We start from the raw sequence: 17101 nt of genomic DNA, 5'->3' as shown, positions 1-17101 counted from the left end.
TACTTAGGGCGGTAGTACCGTTCTGGGGAAAATGTTCAGTTTCGTCGGATAAGCTGTCCCAAAGCGGTAGTACCGGCCCGAGAAGCGGTAGTACCGTCCTCCAAACTCAACAAACACTTAGATTTTGGTGTAGACTTGTGCTTTTAGGCCGAGTTGGCTCAAGAGATAGATCATGGCTTAGGATTAGACGGCGGAACTGTTAAGGTACTACCCAACCAAGCTTGCAAGAATCAAGGCAAGAAAAGCCAAGCTTGGGTGAATCTCCCATGAAGAATATGAAGAAAAGAGAACCGAAGGCAAATGAAGAAAATAAAGTAAAAAAGAAAAGAAAAAGCTCCTCTAGGAGGAGATTGGTGGACGAAGCCACCGTGTAAGAGTTTAGTAGTGTGAGATCGCGTAGATATATCTAGGATTCACGGCTACAACTCAACATGAAGCTCATTAGTCACTTAGTTGACGAATAGCATATGTTTTGGGTTTCTTTATGCATCATGGGGGGAGGGATAGTTCAATATGTTTAAACCGCACTCCCCCTATATTCGTGCGTGCTTTACATCTAGACATGTAGTACAAAAGTGATATCATCCACTCTTGACACGACGTCCGGATGAGAAGCACAAGGGTAGAGAAGCAAACCTTGGCCGGTAGAGAATGAGTCCATTGCTTTGTCGGGCTCATTAGGAAGTATTGATGCTCTAGGTGCTTGGGGTTGCTATACCGTTGGACCCCTTCATATCTTGCTCTTGGGTATGCCTTGTACTTTGCTTGAGTCATGAAGGAGTCTTGACGCTTTAGCATCCCGGCGAGAATGGACCAATAGGATAGATTCTTGTGTGGTCCCTTAATCTTCATCATGGTTTAGGTCCTCGCCTTGACCCTCATCGTTGTTGATGCCGAACTTTAGGTTGTGGAAGAGGTGATATAACACTTAGTTGTCCAAAGGAAGAGTCTTGGCCTTGTGGTGTAGATGGCTCCACATGGGTGGAACTTCATCCTTCCCCGGTACTCATAGAAGGTAGCTTTTGAGATCGGCAAGTTCCAACACCCATCCTTCCTATGGTAACCGGGGGAATTGCATCTCCTTTCTCACAAGAAGAACTTTGCCTCCTCCAAAGAACTATCATATCCATCGAAAGGTCTCATCACTCAATACCACAAACCACACAATAGACTCATACTCCATCATCATGTTTGAATGTCTTCTTAGGTTTGTTTCTCACTTCCGGCAACCCCATGAGGTGAGGGTAAGAGTATGGCTAGGAGTATATAGAGGATTCCTCCTTTGCCAGTGGAGACATCCAAGATCTTGAGTATAAACTCCATTCCATCGTTGCTTCTTGCAAGGATCATGTTATAGAACTTGCATTGAGCTTGTTTGACAAACTTCACGGTTCATTTTCTTCAACGCAATTCCTACAAAACACGATCTCTACACAAGGAAGCAAATTCCATTAGTCCTAGACCGTGGTCTCTTGAAGAGACTAGCTCCACAAGAGAACCACTACATGTTCATTATAGTAGGTACAAAAGACCCAAGAGTGTAATGCAATGAACAAAGAAAACCATACATAGGAGTCTTGACAAGGTAGGGCATGATCACCACCTTGTCAAGGCTCCGATACCTTTAAGCTTGCTTGTATTGTCATCATGAGAATAGTAGAGATAAGTGGCTTGATGACGACAACAAATTCCTTGCTCCCGGTCAAGACTTGTGGCTCCAAAACAACCACACCATAAGCACCACCGAGAGCAAAGTCCTTCATGGATCAAGACTTGGAAATAGGAGCCCATTTTACAATGGGCCCTATCTTGACGCTCCTCTTTATCTTGATCCCCCTTCTTCTCTTCCCCTTTGGCCTTTTAGCCGTTCCTCCTTCATTGCAAGAGATATCATTGGCCTTATCTCTATTCTCAATGACTCCTTCCAAGTATAGCGCTTGAATTTGGAGCCTTTCAATTTTGGACTTCAAACGGTTGACTTCATAAACGTGATCCGGATGGGAATGAGTGTTGCCGAATTCTTTAGCCTCTTTCTCCTTGTTCACTCGGAAATGTTCCAACAAAGCTTCTTCTTGAAGAGAATTCATGGTCAACAGTGAGCGCTTTTGTCTTTCCAAGGTGGCAATATCGTCTTCATGATTGCGACAAATATAGTCCTTGCTAGCCCGTTTATATTCCATCAAGGCTTCCTCATACATGGTCTTGATTACCACAAGCTTGTCATTTCTCCTCTTTAGGGTAGCAATTTCGTTCTCATGGTCACAACAAGTTTCCTTTCCTTTACTCAACCGAAAGTACTCCATCAAGGACTCATTTTGCCTATCATTCACTTCAACTAGCTTGACCTTGTGTCTATTTAGAGCGGCAATCTCTTCTATATGGTCGCAACATGACACCTTCTCCTTGCACAAACGAAAGTACTCATCCAAATCTTCCTCTTGGTGAGAGATGATATCCAAGAGTCTTGCATTATGTCTTCTCAACCAACCTAGAGCATAATCTTGATCCTTGATGAGTTGGGAGACGAAGAAATTGTTTGAATCTTCAAGAACCATAGCACTAGTTTCAAGAGACATGCGCATGCACCATTCTTCCTCATAAGATTGAGTGAGAGAGATAATTTCCAACCCCGCTTCAACACGATCTTGAGCTACATCAAGTTGAGTTACAAGTCCCTCATCATGAGTCTCCGAAGATACCTTTGCCATAAGACAATGGAAGTTGTTGACGATGAGGTTCTCGTTTGGAGAGTCGAGGAGGGAGGTGAAGAGAGTGGAGATGGCGATGGCGGCCACTTCCCTTGCCTCCTTGTTTTTGTGCTCTTCACCTTCATCGGAGGAATATTCCTCACGAACAATGAAAGCTCTAGTCTTCTTGGTGAATGAGGCCTTGGAGTCACCGGAGTTGGAGGAGAACTTGGAGAAACCTTTTGAGGGAGATTTGAACTTGTCCTTTCGTACAAGCTTTCCACCATTTTCTTCCCTTGTCTCAAAGATACAATCGGCAACAAAATGGCTTGTGTCGCCACAGTTGTAACAAGCTTTCCCTCTTGGACTTGTGGAGGAGTATCTTGAAGAGTCATGAGGTGAGTATCTTCTTAACCTTGAGCCCCGTGTCTTGTTCCCACTCCAAAAGTTCTTGGCGGCAAGAGCCATGTGCTCATGATAGTTGGCCTTTAGATCATCCGGACCCCACTCGATGGGATCCTCATCACTCTCACTAGCTTCATGCTCCTTCATCTTCAATGCAAGGTTGGGCTTGCGTGTGTTGTGGGCGCGAGCAACAAGATCCTCCGCATTCTTCTTGGAGATGTCCAAAGCGATGACTTCGCTAAGAACTTCATCGGATGTCATAGCACGGAAGGAGGCGTTTTGGCGGATGGCCGTCAACTTCACTTCCTCATAAGGGAGGAGAGCATTGTAGAACTTGCGCTTGATCCAATGGTCATCCACAAACGTTGCTCCAAGATCTTGCATTTGTACGGCAAGAGCGATGAGGCGCCGGTACATTTCTTCGGGGGTCTCTCCTTCAATCATGACGAAATTGTCGGCCATATTGTTCACTTCATCGAAGCGAGAGCTTTGGATGCTCTCATTACCGAGGAAAAGCTTGTCAAGTTTATTCCATGCTTCCTTGGCGGTCTTTAGCGAGCGAATATGAGCGCGGTCCTTGGGTGTGACGGCCAAGTGAATCATGTTGATGGCGGTGGCGTTGAGTTGATCATCCACGACCTCTCTTCTTGTCAAGTTCTTTGGGTCTCTTGGTGAATATCCTTCCTCAATGATGCGCCAAAGCTCGGTAGATGCACTGCGCACATGAGATTTCATCAAGAATTGCCAATTTTCAAAGTTGTTGGATTCAAGTAGCGGTGGTGAGCCATGAGTCAAGATGCGAGGCATGGGTATTGGGACATTTAGGGAGTAATCACTTGGTGGGGGAACTGCATGATAACCTCCTAATTGTCCCTCAACCGGTTATTCATCCTTCCCTTTTGATGAAGTGCCAATGTCCTCAAGTTCCCCTTCTCGAGGTGGTTTTGTCGATTGCGCGACAAAATCAACAAGAGGAAGGGTGTTGACTTGTGGTGGAGGAACATCGACACTTGCCTTGGGGGTTGATTTGGGAGCAATCAACTCCATCATCATAGCCTTCAATTGAGATACAATGGATGACTCCAATTTCTTGAGGTCATCCAAAGTAGTCGGAGTGCTATCGACAATTGATGGTGGGGGTGATTGCTCACCGGGAAGGAACCCATTCTCTCCATTCTCTTGTTCGGCCATTTCTTCGGCGGTAAAGCCCGAGCAAGAAAACCTTGCTCTGATACCAATTGAATGGATCGTAGCGAACAAGAGGGGGGGTGAATGGGAGCTACGTCAAGTTTTAGTCTTTTTCAATTTTTAGTGCAACGGAAGATAAAGATGATAGCTTTAGCGATGGCGGTGTTCCTACAATGATCCTAGACAAGTACAACAAGCAAAGGAACAATCACAAGATAGTAAGAGTAAGGAGCGGGACAACCGGAGGGCGCGGAGATGAGGCGAGGTTTGTTTCCCGCAGTTCCTCCCACAAAAGGGAGTACGTCTGCGTTGAGGAGGTGCTAGCCTCACACAAGAGACTAGACGGCCACACCACGAAGGAAGGCCTCACCTTCTTCCTCGAGAGAGCTCCACAAAGGTGCTCCCCCTTCTCCACTAAGGCACCGGTCGAGGCGGTGATTCCTTCACAAGGTTGGGGCGAGCTCCACACCACAAGGAGGCTCCCAACAACCCATGGAGCTAGTACAACACCAAGCTAGCCTCCATGAATGCACTTCTTCCAAGATTCCACAATAGGAACTCTACCACCAAGATCCACTAAGGACTACCACGAATTGGTGAAATTTCTCTCGGTAGAACGATAGATCGGGGTCTCCTCCACCACTCCTCAAAGTATGAGCAAGATTGATTGGGTAGGGAGAGAGATCCACTAAGTTTGAGCTCAGCAACAATGGAGGAGAGAGAGAGAGAAGAGCTGAATTCGGGCTGGAGAAGAAGGGGCCTTTTTATAGGTCCCTCCAAATCCAACCGTTATGTGCTGTTTTTGCCTAAGCGGTACTACCGCTTCTGGGAAGCGGTACTACCGCTCTGAGTTCGAATCCCCACAGAACTTGTCCACGTGGACACATTGCGGTACTACCGCTCGCGGTACCGCTTGAGGTACCGCAATAGGGTCCAGACCTTACTGGATCCAAAGCGGTACCGAAGCGGTACCAGAGCGGTACTGCCGTAACATGTTACGGTACTTGAGCGGTACCATGGGCGGTACTACCACTTGCAAGCGGTATTACCGCTCAAGGTACCGTAAAGGTACCGTAACTTGTTCTGTGGGACAATCTCGTGTGCAATCCTCAGAGCGGTAGCTCAGAGCGGTACCAGTAGGGTAGCGGTACTACCGCTCCTGGTACCGGTAGTACCGCTATGGCTAAAATAGCTTTTTCCTCTTTTCCTCTCCTACCATGTTACCTCACGAACACACAAAAAACCAGAAAACCTAAGATCTACGCTTCAGTCTTCCGATCATAGTGTGTTCAGCGAGGGCACCGTACACCTACAAATCCATCAAAGATAATCTTTGTGCACGGTTAGAATTGTTCGAGTGTTGTTATCAAACACACAAAACAAGGGTTATAGATCTTGCTCTTACAACGTGTCGTAATTATTTTTGCATATTCTGTTGTAGATGTCACCAACTAGCTCTCTTTGATCTACGAGTTCTAGTCTGAACCCTAGAGCGTCTTGAACCAAATGGTGCGGAAAGAGGGATGGAACAACATTGACGTTGATGTTGACGAGGGCGTCATGGCCACCCTCGCTTGGTGTCGGAGTCCAGCCATGTCAGTATCTGAGTGCTCCTAATACGATGAAGGCAACCATGACAATAAGGGTAAGCGTCGAGGAAGAAGAAGACAACATCGGAGAAAGACAGCAGGGGTGGCACCCACCTTGTGGTTCTAGCCCTTTACGAGTTCATCGCCCACAACGAACATGGTAGAGTACTAGAGATAGCTAGCTAGAGCTAGTTGCCGCTTCTGCTTTGTGCAGGTGTACACACATCCATGCTCCCACTGCGACTTTTGGTGTGTATCTATATATTTTTTTTAGAAGAAACGCTAAAGCTTTATTGATCACTGGAAGCAAAAGTTACAGGAATTCCCAACCCATCAGGGAGGTTTACAAGCCACATATGTCTACCAACAACTAAAGTAGTCGTCGATCGTGCAAGACGATGTGCTTCACCATTAGCTTCGCGCCCGTTATTGGATGAAGAAAACATTCTGAAAAGAACTCCAACGAGATAATATCTCCTTTATCACCATGCAATGAAGGCCGCCACTTTGTTTGCTCTGCAGTTCCTTGACAACTGACAAAGAATCTGAGGCAATCAGAAGTTTACTAACATGTAGATCGGCAGCCAGCGACATTGCCTCCGCACAAGCCATGGCTTCAAGAGTAACAGGGCAAGTAATACCATTGACCCTTAAAGAGTAACACCCAATAAACCTTTCATGCTCGTCTCTGCAAACCACACTAAAGGCGCCACTCCTTTGGGACTTAGCCACGACCCCATCAAGGTTTATCTTCATAATCCCCGGCGGCGGAGGATCCCATCTGGCATTATCGCATGTGCAGCCCCTCTTGTCGTATCTTTCCTTCCGCCTATATAACTCAGCTCATCCAGATATCACGTGATGAAAGAATGGGTCGATAACAGGGACTGAAACTCGTCTTCGTGAATTACTTTCCGCCTTGCCCACCAGATGGCCCATAAGATGACCAAGACTTCGATAAAACTCTCCTGGTTCAAGATATTGCTTAGTTGAAATAACCACAGTTTGGGATCAGGCGTTTCATTAGCAAACAGGGGGAGCGTGATATCATCCTCCTTCAAAGCCTAGACCGACCTAGCCATATTGCATTCGAGCAGAGAATGCCCCCAATTATCGACAGCCCCATTGCAAATGGGGCAGACTACTATCGTCGCCATGTTTCTCTTGTGACGTACTTCTCCTGTGGGTAAAGATGATCGTGCCAAACGCCATGCAAAGATTTGTAGCTTTGACGGGACCTTTACTTTCCACAATTTCTTCCAGTTCTTCTCCTCCTGCTCCGTACCAGAGGCTTCAGTACGACCTTCTAAGAACGCCCCCCGTCGGTGTTTCGTAGCCATGATCATACGATATGCCGAACGGATTGTAAAAACTCCAGACTTCTCATAATGCCGCACCCAGAAATCATGTTGCCTCACATAGCTGATAGGAATTTGTGTCACCGCCCTCAATATCCATTGGTAATAAGAACTTCTCCAGGTTCTTAATATCCCAAGTCCTTGTTGCAGAGCAGATTAACTCCTCCACACACACAGGTTTGTATTCTTGCACCGCAGCTATGCAGCAATACGGGCGCATGCACTGATCCCACGGAATCCAATTGTCATCCCAAATTTTTGTTGATGCTCCATCTCCAATTCTTCTGATCAGCCCTATCCTGAGCATATCCCTGCCCTCGCATAGCGAACACCATATCAAAGAAGGTCTCGGCCCCACAGCAGCTGACAAGATATCAATGTTCGGGAAATACACAGCCTTCAAGATACGCGCACTTAAGCTAGTAGGTTCAGTCAAAATCCTTCAGACTTGCCGTGCCAAAAGAGCAAGGTTAAAATTTTCAATATCACGGAAGCCAAGACCACCTTTGTATTTCAGCATTATCATCGAATCCCATGACACCCAAGCCACCTTTCTTTCTCCCTTCTTGCTGCCCACCAAAACTTCCGCACCATCGAAGTGATATGCTCGCATAGCCTCCGAGGGAGTCTGAACAAGGCCATTGAGTAAGTAGGTATAGCTTGAACCACAGATTTTATCAAAATCTCTTTCCCTCCCACTGACAGCATCATCTCCATCCAACCTTGGAGTCTTTTCCAGATTCTGTCCTTTAGATAGCTGAATGCACCATTTTTGGACCTACCCACATCCGTTGGAAGTCCTAGGTACCTGTCATTCAATATCTCGTTTTGGACTTGCAGCACCGATTTATATCGCTCCGAAGAACCTCCGGGCAACCTTTCCCAAAAAATAAATAGAGGACTTGTCATTGTTTATCCTTTGACCCGATGCATCGCAATACCTGTCTAGGACTTCTCTTATTTTGGAAACATCAGACAGAACAGCTTTACATAAAAGGATACAATCATCTGCAAATAATAGATGGTTGACACACGGTGCAGTTGCAGCAACTTGAATTCCGGCCATATCACCTATGCTCATTGCATGTTTAAGTAAACATGATAAACCTTCCGCCGCCAAAAGGAAGAGGTACGGAGAAATCGGGTCTCCCTGCCGAATTCCCCCAGAAGGCCTAAAAGATTCCGTTCTTGATCCATTAAATAGAACTGAAAAAGAAACCGATCTAACTCCTCTCATAATTGAATCAATAAACCGATGTGAGATACCCAGCTTCTTCATTATTGCTGCAAGGTTGCTCCATTCTAGTCTATTATAGGCCTTCCTCATATCCAATTTAAGGGCACAATGGCCATTTTTCTTGCTCTTCTCGGACTTCATGAAGTGAAGACATTCATATGCTGTAATCTGTCTGTAATCAAGCGTCCAGGAACAAAAGCTGATTGCTCTTCAGGAACTATCTCAGGGAGTGTGAATATAGGCCACTCACCATGATTCACAAGTCAAAGGCCCAATCCGGCTAGTACATTGGGGTATATGATCAACATGTAACAAACAAGTGGTGCCTATAAGGCAGCCCAAACCAGCAGCGAACGCGTGCCTGGGTATCTCTAGTAGCAGTTTTAGTCACACATTGCTAATTTAAGGAGGTTGGAACCAATATATAATGGGGACATTCTATTGTCTTCTAAATAGTAGTACTACATGAGGTACAGATACGTAGTGCCTATGTTCGTGTGGATACTCAGAACGGCACGGCTAGCTTAGCAAGTAAAATCAATCTTTTGAAAAATAGGTTAAAGATAAATTTGTACTTGATAAGTGATTTATCTTTGTATGTATCCTAAAATAGTCAATGTGGTACTTAATCATTTGTTGATATTTTTGAAATCGCGGTACATAAATCCAATCGTTGTGAATTCTCTATGTTAAGCCACAAGATTTTTTACTACCAAGTTGGTATTGTAGTTTCTAAGAATGTGATCTCGCGATTTGTCTGAATTTAGATACATGGTACGCAATTTGTATCGAGTAAACAAATAGTAGAAATCCCTAAAATAGCACATTCCCGAAGAGTTATATACTCTTTTTTTCCGATCAAGGACGATCACAATGTCTGGCAATCTCGCCATATATTTGATCATGTCAAGATATGTTTGCAAGCTAGATAATTTTCTCTTAAAGATAACCAACATCTGTTTTGGGGAGATATTGAAATTTTCCTATTTTTTCTGCTCTTAAGTCTCTAAATTGATAAATTCTAGTTCTCGTCCAATTAGTTACTATATCACTGAACCACTTTTTATTAACATAATGACAACAAGCCCTTAATTTGTCTAAATTTGGATGTAAATTTAGACAAATCCACGCCATCATTTTCGGGACGGAGAAAGTAGTAATAAAATAATAAGATCAGAATGATATAATTTACTCATGGTCTCTACAACGACGTAATGTCAGGAGCTAGTCATGATGTTTGTTTTAGATCAGGCTAGCAACAATTAGAAAACAACCATCATTGGTAATACTCAGACTGTGAAAGAGATTCTCCAACAACAACGCTGGGAAAAGTAGAGCATACAAAATGAGATGTCTTAACAAAAGAATACAATTTTTTAAAAGAAAAGAATACACAGTATCTATAAGCTGACTAGTGCTAACACGCAATAATGTGCTCCAAAAGTAATCAGCTAACCTAGCTACAAAGAATCACTGGCCTTCCGAAAAAATTGACCAGTTTGTTATTTTGAATTGTTGATCTACTACGCGAACGCACGAAATTTTTTCACTGCAATCTGCTCCTCTTGAAGTCCGGGAGCTTGAGGGACACCGTGCGGGGCTGAAACCCGACGGAGGAGAGCCTTGGCGACAGTATCATCCCCGGGCTGGGGCGCGGCGAGGGGACGGGGTCCCTCTTCCTGGACGGCGAGCCGGCGAGTCTCGGCGAGAGGTTGACGTGCTCGAGGGCCCTGGACTGGAGGTCCTGCGGGTAGTCGCGCACGCACCGAATGCGTGGGCCTGTGCCCGTCGACCACCGGCACGTCAGGTGGTTCTTGCTCCCGTCGGCAGTTGCCGACGGGCTCTGCTCTGAAACATCGTTCAATTCTTCTTCTTCTTCGGTGTCGGTGGTGTGGGAGTTCGCCGGGGTGGCAACGCTGTCCTCGGGTTCGCTCATGTCACCGTAGTCGGTGGTTCCGTGGTCTGTGTCGCCGGTGCGAACGTCTTCGGACTCCATCGCGGTGAGATCTTCAGCAACTGCAGCTGCTGCTTTGTTGTTCCGATTTTGTTCAGGCTCAGTGTCAAGTTTGCTCAGGTACTCGTCATCATTGTCGATTGCACCCTTCTGAAACAAATAGAGAGTTGACGTGTCATAACTCTGGTGACTTCTTGTAGCAGTAATTCTTATGAACAACTATGTAGCTAGTGACATGGGCATGGTCTTCATTTTACCTTGACATCGGTGAGGTCGACACCGTTCTCCTGAAGGTAGCGGACGAAGTCTCTGAAGTTCTCTTCCGTTGGAAGGTAGTGACCACTGTATGGCCATACTGCCTGAAGAAATAGGACATCATCAGGCACAATTATACCTGACAAAACTGGGTCATCCCCTAATGTTGCTTATTATGGTAGTATAAAAAACCAGATGCATTATTTTTCTCCATATGAACATACCTTTAAAATTCCGTCTTTGACCACTAATCTTCCAGCAGCCATGATTGCTCCACCAGCTAGAAAACTAGAGTGTTGAAACGATCCTTTCTTCTTCTGCACATGGTCAAAGCAGACAAGAAAACTTCAGAACCAAGGCAGAGAACTGTATGGAGTATAGACCGTTGAATAAACGCCACATATATCCATGTCCTGTTGGTACTATAGATTTCAAGATAATGAAAAGATAATTTTTATCTACCTGGCCAACATAGAATGCTTTGGTGGTACTGAGGACAAAAATCCACTTGGAGTCATCTGAACTGTGCACAAGAACCCCAGTTTGTTTCAAGACAAGTTTACCACTCTTCACAACAACTTCATACTGTTGCCTTTCTTGCTGTAATTCAAAACAGGAAACACATAAGTAATGATCAGATGATGTTCTGAATAAAATTGTGCTAAGAACTTCTTTTTTTGCATGTTAGAGTTGAGGAACATACTGGTCCAAGGTACTTGATGCACTGACTCTGAAGTTTACTCCTGGGGCACTTCTCAAGATTTATTTCTTTGCCCTCCCCAACGTCTAACCTGTTGATTATGTTAGATAATAACACATCATTAGTTCTAGGTTCTTAAATTGCCACTAATTTAAAGCCTATAAAATAGGTATAATAAGGTCAATTCTACATACCAATAGAAAAATGGTTCTGTACTCTCACTCATTGACCATACATTATAATAGATATGCAAATTGTGCCCATATCGATGCCTCGGATCAATCTGTCCAAACGTATAAAGGCAACATTAGTAAACAATATGCAACAGTCTCAGTAGACAGTAGGACGCTAGTACATACTAATCTTTGTTTAGTGCCAGAATTAAGTAGCATGTGACTTACAGCTTCGAGCCAGTGCTGCAATGCCAGCTTCTGAGCTTTCCCGTTCTTCGATAACCCCTTGCCAACCTAAACCACCAAACAGAATGGCGTCATACAGCTGCGATTTCAATGAAAAGACAAGGCATCACGAGCCCAATTTGATAAAATGATAAATGTTAGTCACCTTTGCAGCCCTTGTCCTTGCCCTCGCCCACCTTGACGCTGCGGTTTCGGGCTTTTCACCGTTGAAGAATGATATCGAGCTGTGCTTGAGTGATGCAAAGTCCAGTGCTTTCCACCTGAAATGAGTCAAATCTTAGTTTCTGAATCTGTCAACACCAAGGTTAGCTTACTGTTCCAATGCTCGACAACTGAAGAAGCAGACACGTACCATAGCTCTTCTACGACGACCGCACAATCAGCGAGGTTTCGCCTGGTGCGGTAACTCTTGTACACCTTCTGAACCTTCAGAGCTGCGGCATCAAGTTCACACTTGGGGCTGGATGAAACTTTGGGGCTCGATGCCATGGAAAGATCAGAATTTCTCCGGTCATCGACAATGCTTATCGCAGCCGGCATGCTCTTTAGCTCCACTGAACCTGTGGAGTTCTCTCTTCTTTGCCATTCTTTGAAGCTCAGTGAGTGCATCAGCCTGACCTTGGGGATTGCTTTAGTTTTGATGTTCTTCTCTTTTTCATCCCTAGGAGAAGAGATTTTGTTCACCATGTTGATTCCGTCTGTCCCTGGGCTGGAGATCTCTGTGCCAAGTAGTTCAGACCATGCGCGACGATACAATCCCATAAACTGAACCTTCTGCTGAAAATTTCAGACATGCGAAGTCAGTTTCAGGTGAAACGGTGAAAACCTTCAAGACAATTCTGATCCTGAGTCCTGAGACATGGTCAGAACTCAGGCAGAAGAGCAAAAACCAACTTCAACCAGCCGGCAATTATGACCCAAGACCAAAACGTTCAACGATTCTACAACTGCCACCACACCAGCTTAAAAAAGATGAATGCAACAAAGCAGCCACTCCTCTTAAACAGTCCCCAAAAAGCTTCGAACTAACTACAGACGGAAATTGCTTGCAGACAGGTGCAGAAGAAATTCTTCATTTAAAACTGCATAAACCTACAGATGTCACATAGCCTCAACAAACTTCGCACTAACTACAGATGGAAATTGCTTGCAGGCAGATATCAGGAGAAATTCTGCATTTAGAACCGCATAAACCTAGAACAAACCAAAACGAAACAGCTTAAGCATCACATCAGGTGGCATGCAACAACGAAATGTCACAAGAGCCTGAACTCTCAGATTCGGAGGAAACAACTCTGCCATAGCACCTCATGGACCATGGACCGATTCCAAAGTCCAAACCCCAGTAAACACACAACCCAAGAACAAGACTCGATCAAATTCCAAGCAAGAACTTGATGCTCCTCACCTGTTGATGTCGCGGTGGCAATCCAAGCCAGAATTGTAGACTTCTATTAAGGTGGGTTAGGAAGCGCTGAAGGAGGTCCCAAGGGTCGAGAGCAGAGCGAAATCTTTGGAATTGGGTTCGAATGTGAGAAGCTGTGGTGGATGTCGATCAGGGGAGGTCACTGCTCCCTCTTTTATATGTACTAGAATCTTGGAGTTGGACTGGCCCCCAGAGACGTGGAAAAAATGGAAGGGGAATTTTGCTGCCCAAGACACCATAAACTCGCAGGTCACTGCAGACGCAGCTGCTGACCTGCAGCTTTCAACCCCGCCACGCTGAATGTTCTTTCAGTTTACACCTCGTCAAAGGTTTGTTTTCTGAACGGGTCCTGCTTGGTCCCGAAGGCTCTCCATCAGGGCCGCACCGCAGGCATGTCCAGCCTGTTTGACCGTACAGGGTTTCCCGATTTAGAGGGCCTCTAAATTAATATGTAAATTAGTACTCTAATGACCGATTTTGTTTAATTGGACGTCAATCAATTCGATGAGAAATGCTACTCCATACGTGGCCCCTTTTCTGGTATGGAGGGAGTACGGAGTATTATACTCCATTAAGGCTAGCCATAGTGCTACTATCTTAGCTAGTATCATGCATATTGGTCCCACAAAAATACTGATGTGACAGCTAACTAAGAAGGAGAGGGGAGATTAGAGTAACATAGGTGCATACCGTATCATAGCGCATATTACGAGAAAAATTAATGCCTAACAAATCTTATACACAAATTTACACTGAGATTCTAAAAAATAATAAAGATAGCATATCTATGATAGTACTCCATGATACCACCCAAGAGATAGTATCATACACAAGTATCAGATGCATGATACTACTACATGATACTTAGCACTATGACTAGCCTAAGGCAGTACTAGTGCTTAGAAAATTTGCAATCGCATTAACTCCAAAGGCCTCCAAGCCACCCACGTCTCTTTACCTGTATCTTTTCTTTCTCCTCCATCGCTAGTGCACCTAATTCAGTTAGTATCCTAATGAATATTAAGATTTTATCTCAACGATTTTTATGAAGAATTAATTGAAGATTCATTTTAGAAAGATGACACGTTTCGACTAAAAATTAGCACTTTTAAATTCTTAGATTGCTTTTTCACATGATGCACTTCTTTTAATTTATTTTACCACATACTACCTCTATTCCTATAAATAAGACCCACACACATTTCAATGTTAACTTTGACCAAATAAATATGACAACAATATCACGATCATATAATACATAAGAAAAATTGTTAGAATCGTGTTGGAAAATACTTTCTAATGATACTAGTTGTATATCAAATATTTTTTATATACTTCATCCTGAAAAATATGTTTCAACTTCATCAAAACTTGCATGTATCTACAAACTAAACTCATCTAAATACATGTATATCTAGATAAAATTGAAACATCCTTTTTAAATAGAGACATATAGATTAATATTTTGTCAAAGATAAAATACGAAAAACAAGGATGCATTATTTATTGAAATGGAGTGAGTAGTATATATAAAATCATCTTAGTTGCCAATGATCATTTTGAGGGTCTCTATTTCTTATTTTGCTCAGGCCAGCGTATTCTCAGGTACGGCCCTGCTCTCCATTCCCCCGGAGCAAAAATTAAGTCTTTATTTGCCGCATTAGCACTCTAGTCCCTGGTAGTTCTGCCATCGGCCTAGTGAAGAGTACTCCCTCCGTTTTATAATTTTTATCATGGTTTAAATTTAAATTTAAACTAAAATTATGGCAAAAATTATGCAACAACATCTATTTCATATTAGTTATAGCTGATTTAGATTTATCTGTACACATACATCCGAATCTGCATGGAGATCCAGAAATGCACAACTTTGAGCATCTTCACTCATGTCCCCCATACGGCTTCCAGCGCAACCGTATTTTGGACCGTATTGTGGGGAGGGGGGCGTCGGCGCCAAAGTGAAAATGGACTCTCAGCCATGCCCCCCATACAAAAGTTTCAAACTTTGAATTTGATAAAAAGAAACGATTTTATAGATAGTTCGGCGATTGCATACATAGTTCAGCCATAATTTGAGTAAAGAAAACCTAAACTTAATGGCGGCCACGCCCAAGGCTTAGGCGCCGGTACATCGCCGCTGCGTAGTCCTCCTCCTCCTCCTTGGGCCCATGCTTCATCGGCTCATTGTAGCTGTTTTTACAGCCCTACGCTGTCATCGATGGGCCGGCTACGCCGTCATCCTCCAGGTCAACGAACAAGCTGAGGCGCCGTGCGCGCTCGGCGATCCGCTAGCCCGTAAACTCTTATGGGTCCTCCTCCACCTTCGGCTGGAGGGCCATCGACTTGTACTCCGGCGGCGACATCCAATCATTCGCCTCGCGATTCGGCTTGGCGAGCTGGAGGCGGTCGCGGGGAGGAGAAGGTGCACGGAGGTGGCGGATAACGATGCCGCTGCCCGTACGCCCGCGAGCGCGCTCCTCGCTCTCGGCCTTCACCAATGCGAGGTAGCGGGGTGATGGCACCGAGTACGGAGAGTAGCGGGTGGGGAAGGAGCTAGGAGCGCGAGGAGGATGCCGCTTGATGTTGACACGCGTCCCACCTTCCTGCAGCCTTGTGACATGCTCCTGGCGCGGCTGAGGCGGTGGCATCGTCAGCATGTAGTTATTCCCATCGGCGCCAAAAAGAAATAAGGGAGTCGGCTGGAAGCGATTTTTAGCGTCGGCACCCCATAGCCCTTTAAGGGGCTTTTGGGGCATATCCAGTGGGGCGATCCATTCTGTCCTGGGCTATCCGAAACGGTCCGCGCAGACTGGCGTACTGGTTGTGCACGCTCCAGCGGCGTGACCCAAATGGACCGACTCGCGCGGACCGACCCATCTATTCACCAAATTTGGGCCGCCGATGCGTCGGACTGGACAGTGCGCTCATCCTCCCGCGTCCTCCCTAGAACACCATGGTCCCTCCCACAGTGGCGCACAATTCCCTCCAAAAACCATTCCAAAGAAATTCGGTCAGCGGGAAAGCCAGCGGAAGCGATGGACCGCCACGCCTGCCATGTCTACCGCCGGAAAGAAGCCGGCGAAGGCGAAGAAGCTCGCCAAGGATTACACGCTAGATGAGCGCCGGGCCGAGTCGGCTAAGCGCGCAGGTTGGAGAGGAGCCGCCAAAGCTCGGGCAGTCGCTGCCAAGCTAGAAGAAGAGCGGCTTAAGGCGAATGAGTGCATCATCGCCCGGCGTGCGGTGGCCAATGGCGACCTGACTGCGTAGAAAGCCGCCCAGCGTGCGGTGGCCAATGGCGACCTGACTGCGTAGAAAGCCGCCCAGCGTGCGGTGGCCAATGGCGACCTGACTGCGTAGAAAGCCGCCCAGCAGGCCATCATGATGATGAAGCCGGATGCGCTGAACGTGGTGCTAGGCCAAGGTGTGGTTATCCCTCTCGCTCCCCCTCGCCATGTCGTGGCCAGCGCATCATCGATGAGCTCCATCACTTCTACGCCGAGCGGCGGGCCTCCTCTTCAACCCAGGCCGCTAGGCCTGCATACGCCATCCCAAGGAGGCGGCCACATGAGAGCTGGATGCGCACTGTCCCGGCTTCGTAATCCCTACGTGACCGTCGTCAGAGATGTCTAGGCAAGGCATCGGTCTCTACCGCACTCCCAACGTCGGACAATCATCGGTGGCGGCGGCAAAGAAGCAACGGCGAATCTCGGCCGCCGATATGCCACCGCCAGTCAACCTGTTCGACGGAATGACTGGCGAGCTACCGTTTGCGAGCAAGATAGTAATTTCTTGCCCATTGCGAAGTCTAGGCTCATCGAGGTCGAAGCCATAGGCTCATGGATGTCGATCCCGTGCAAAGGGCTTGGATCGAGAAGAAGCAAAA

The 17101-nt window shown here is 45.8% G+C and overlaps 1 protein-coding gene across 1 annotated transcript; it reads right to left on the bottom strand.

Moving 5' to 3' along the window:
* Positions 1 to 9787: 9787 nt before the first annotated feature.
* Positions 9788 to 13450, bottom strand: LOC124649173 (IQ domain-containing protein IQM5-like). Its single transcript, XM_047188839.1, has 10 exons — positions 13201 to 13450; positions 12145 to 12569; positions 11938 to 12052; positions 11775 to 11840; positions 11568 to 11656; positions 11377 to 11464; positions 11136 to 11273; positions 10898 to 10990; positions 10676 to 10777; positions 9788 to 10568 (listed from the first exon to the last, which is right to left on the bottom strand). The coding sequence occupies exons 2-10, from the start codon at positions 12552 to 12554 to the stop codon at positions 10011 to 10013; spliced, it is 1659 nt and encodes a 552-aa protein (XP_047044795.1). The 5' UTR covers positions 12555 to 12569; positions 13201 to 13450; the 3' UTR covers positions 9788 to 10010.
* Positions 13451 to 17101: the final 3651 nt, after the last annotated feature.

This window comes from Lolium rigidum, chromosome 4 (genome assembly GCF_022539505.1).
Source record: "Lolium rigidum isolate FL_2022 chromosome 4, APGP_CSIRO_Lrig_0.1, whole genome shotgun sequence".
Lineage (NCBI taxonomy): Eukaryota > Viridiplantae > Streptophyta > Magnoliopsida > Poales > Poaceae > Lolium > Lolium rigidum.
Note: the sequence above shows the minus strand (reverse complement) of the source record. Positions and strands in the feature narration are given on the sequence as shown.

Coding starts and splice junctions, on each gene's coding strand:
- LOC124649173 (XM_047188839.1), bottom strand. CDS start 12,554: ATGGGATTGTATCGTCGCGCATGGTCTGAACTACTTGGCACAGAGATC. Junction 11,841..11,937: donor CAAGGACAAGGGCTGCAAAG/GTGACTAACATT, acceptor TTGGTGGTTTAG/GTTGGCAAGGGGTTATCGAA. Junction 11,657..11,774: donor TGCAGCACTGGCTCGAAGCT/GTAAGTCACATG, acceptor ACGTTTGGACAG/ATTGATCCGAGGCATCGATA.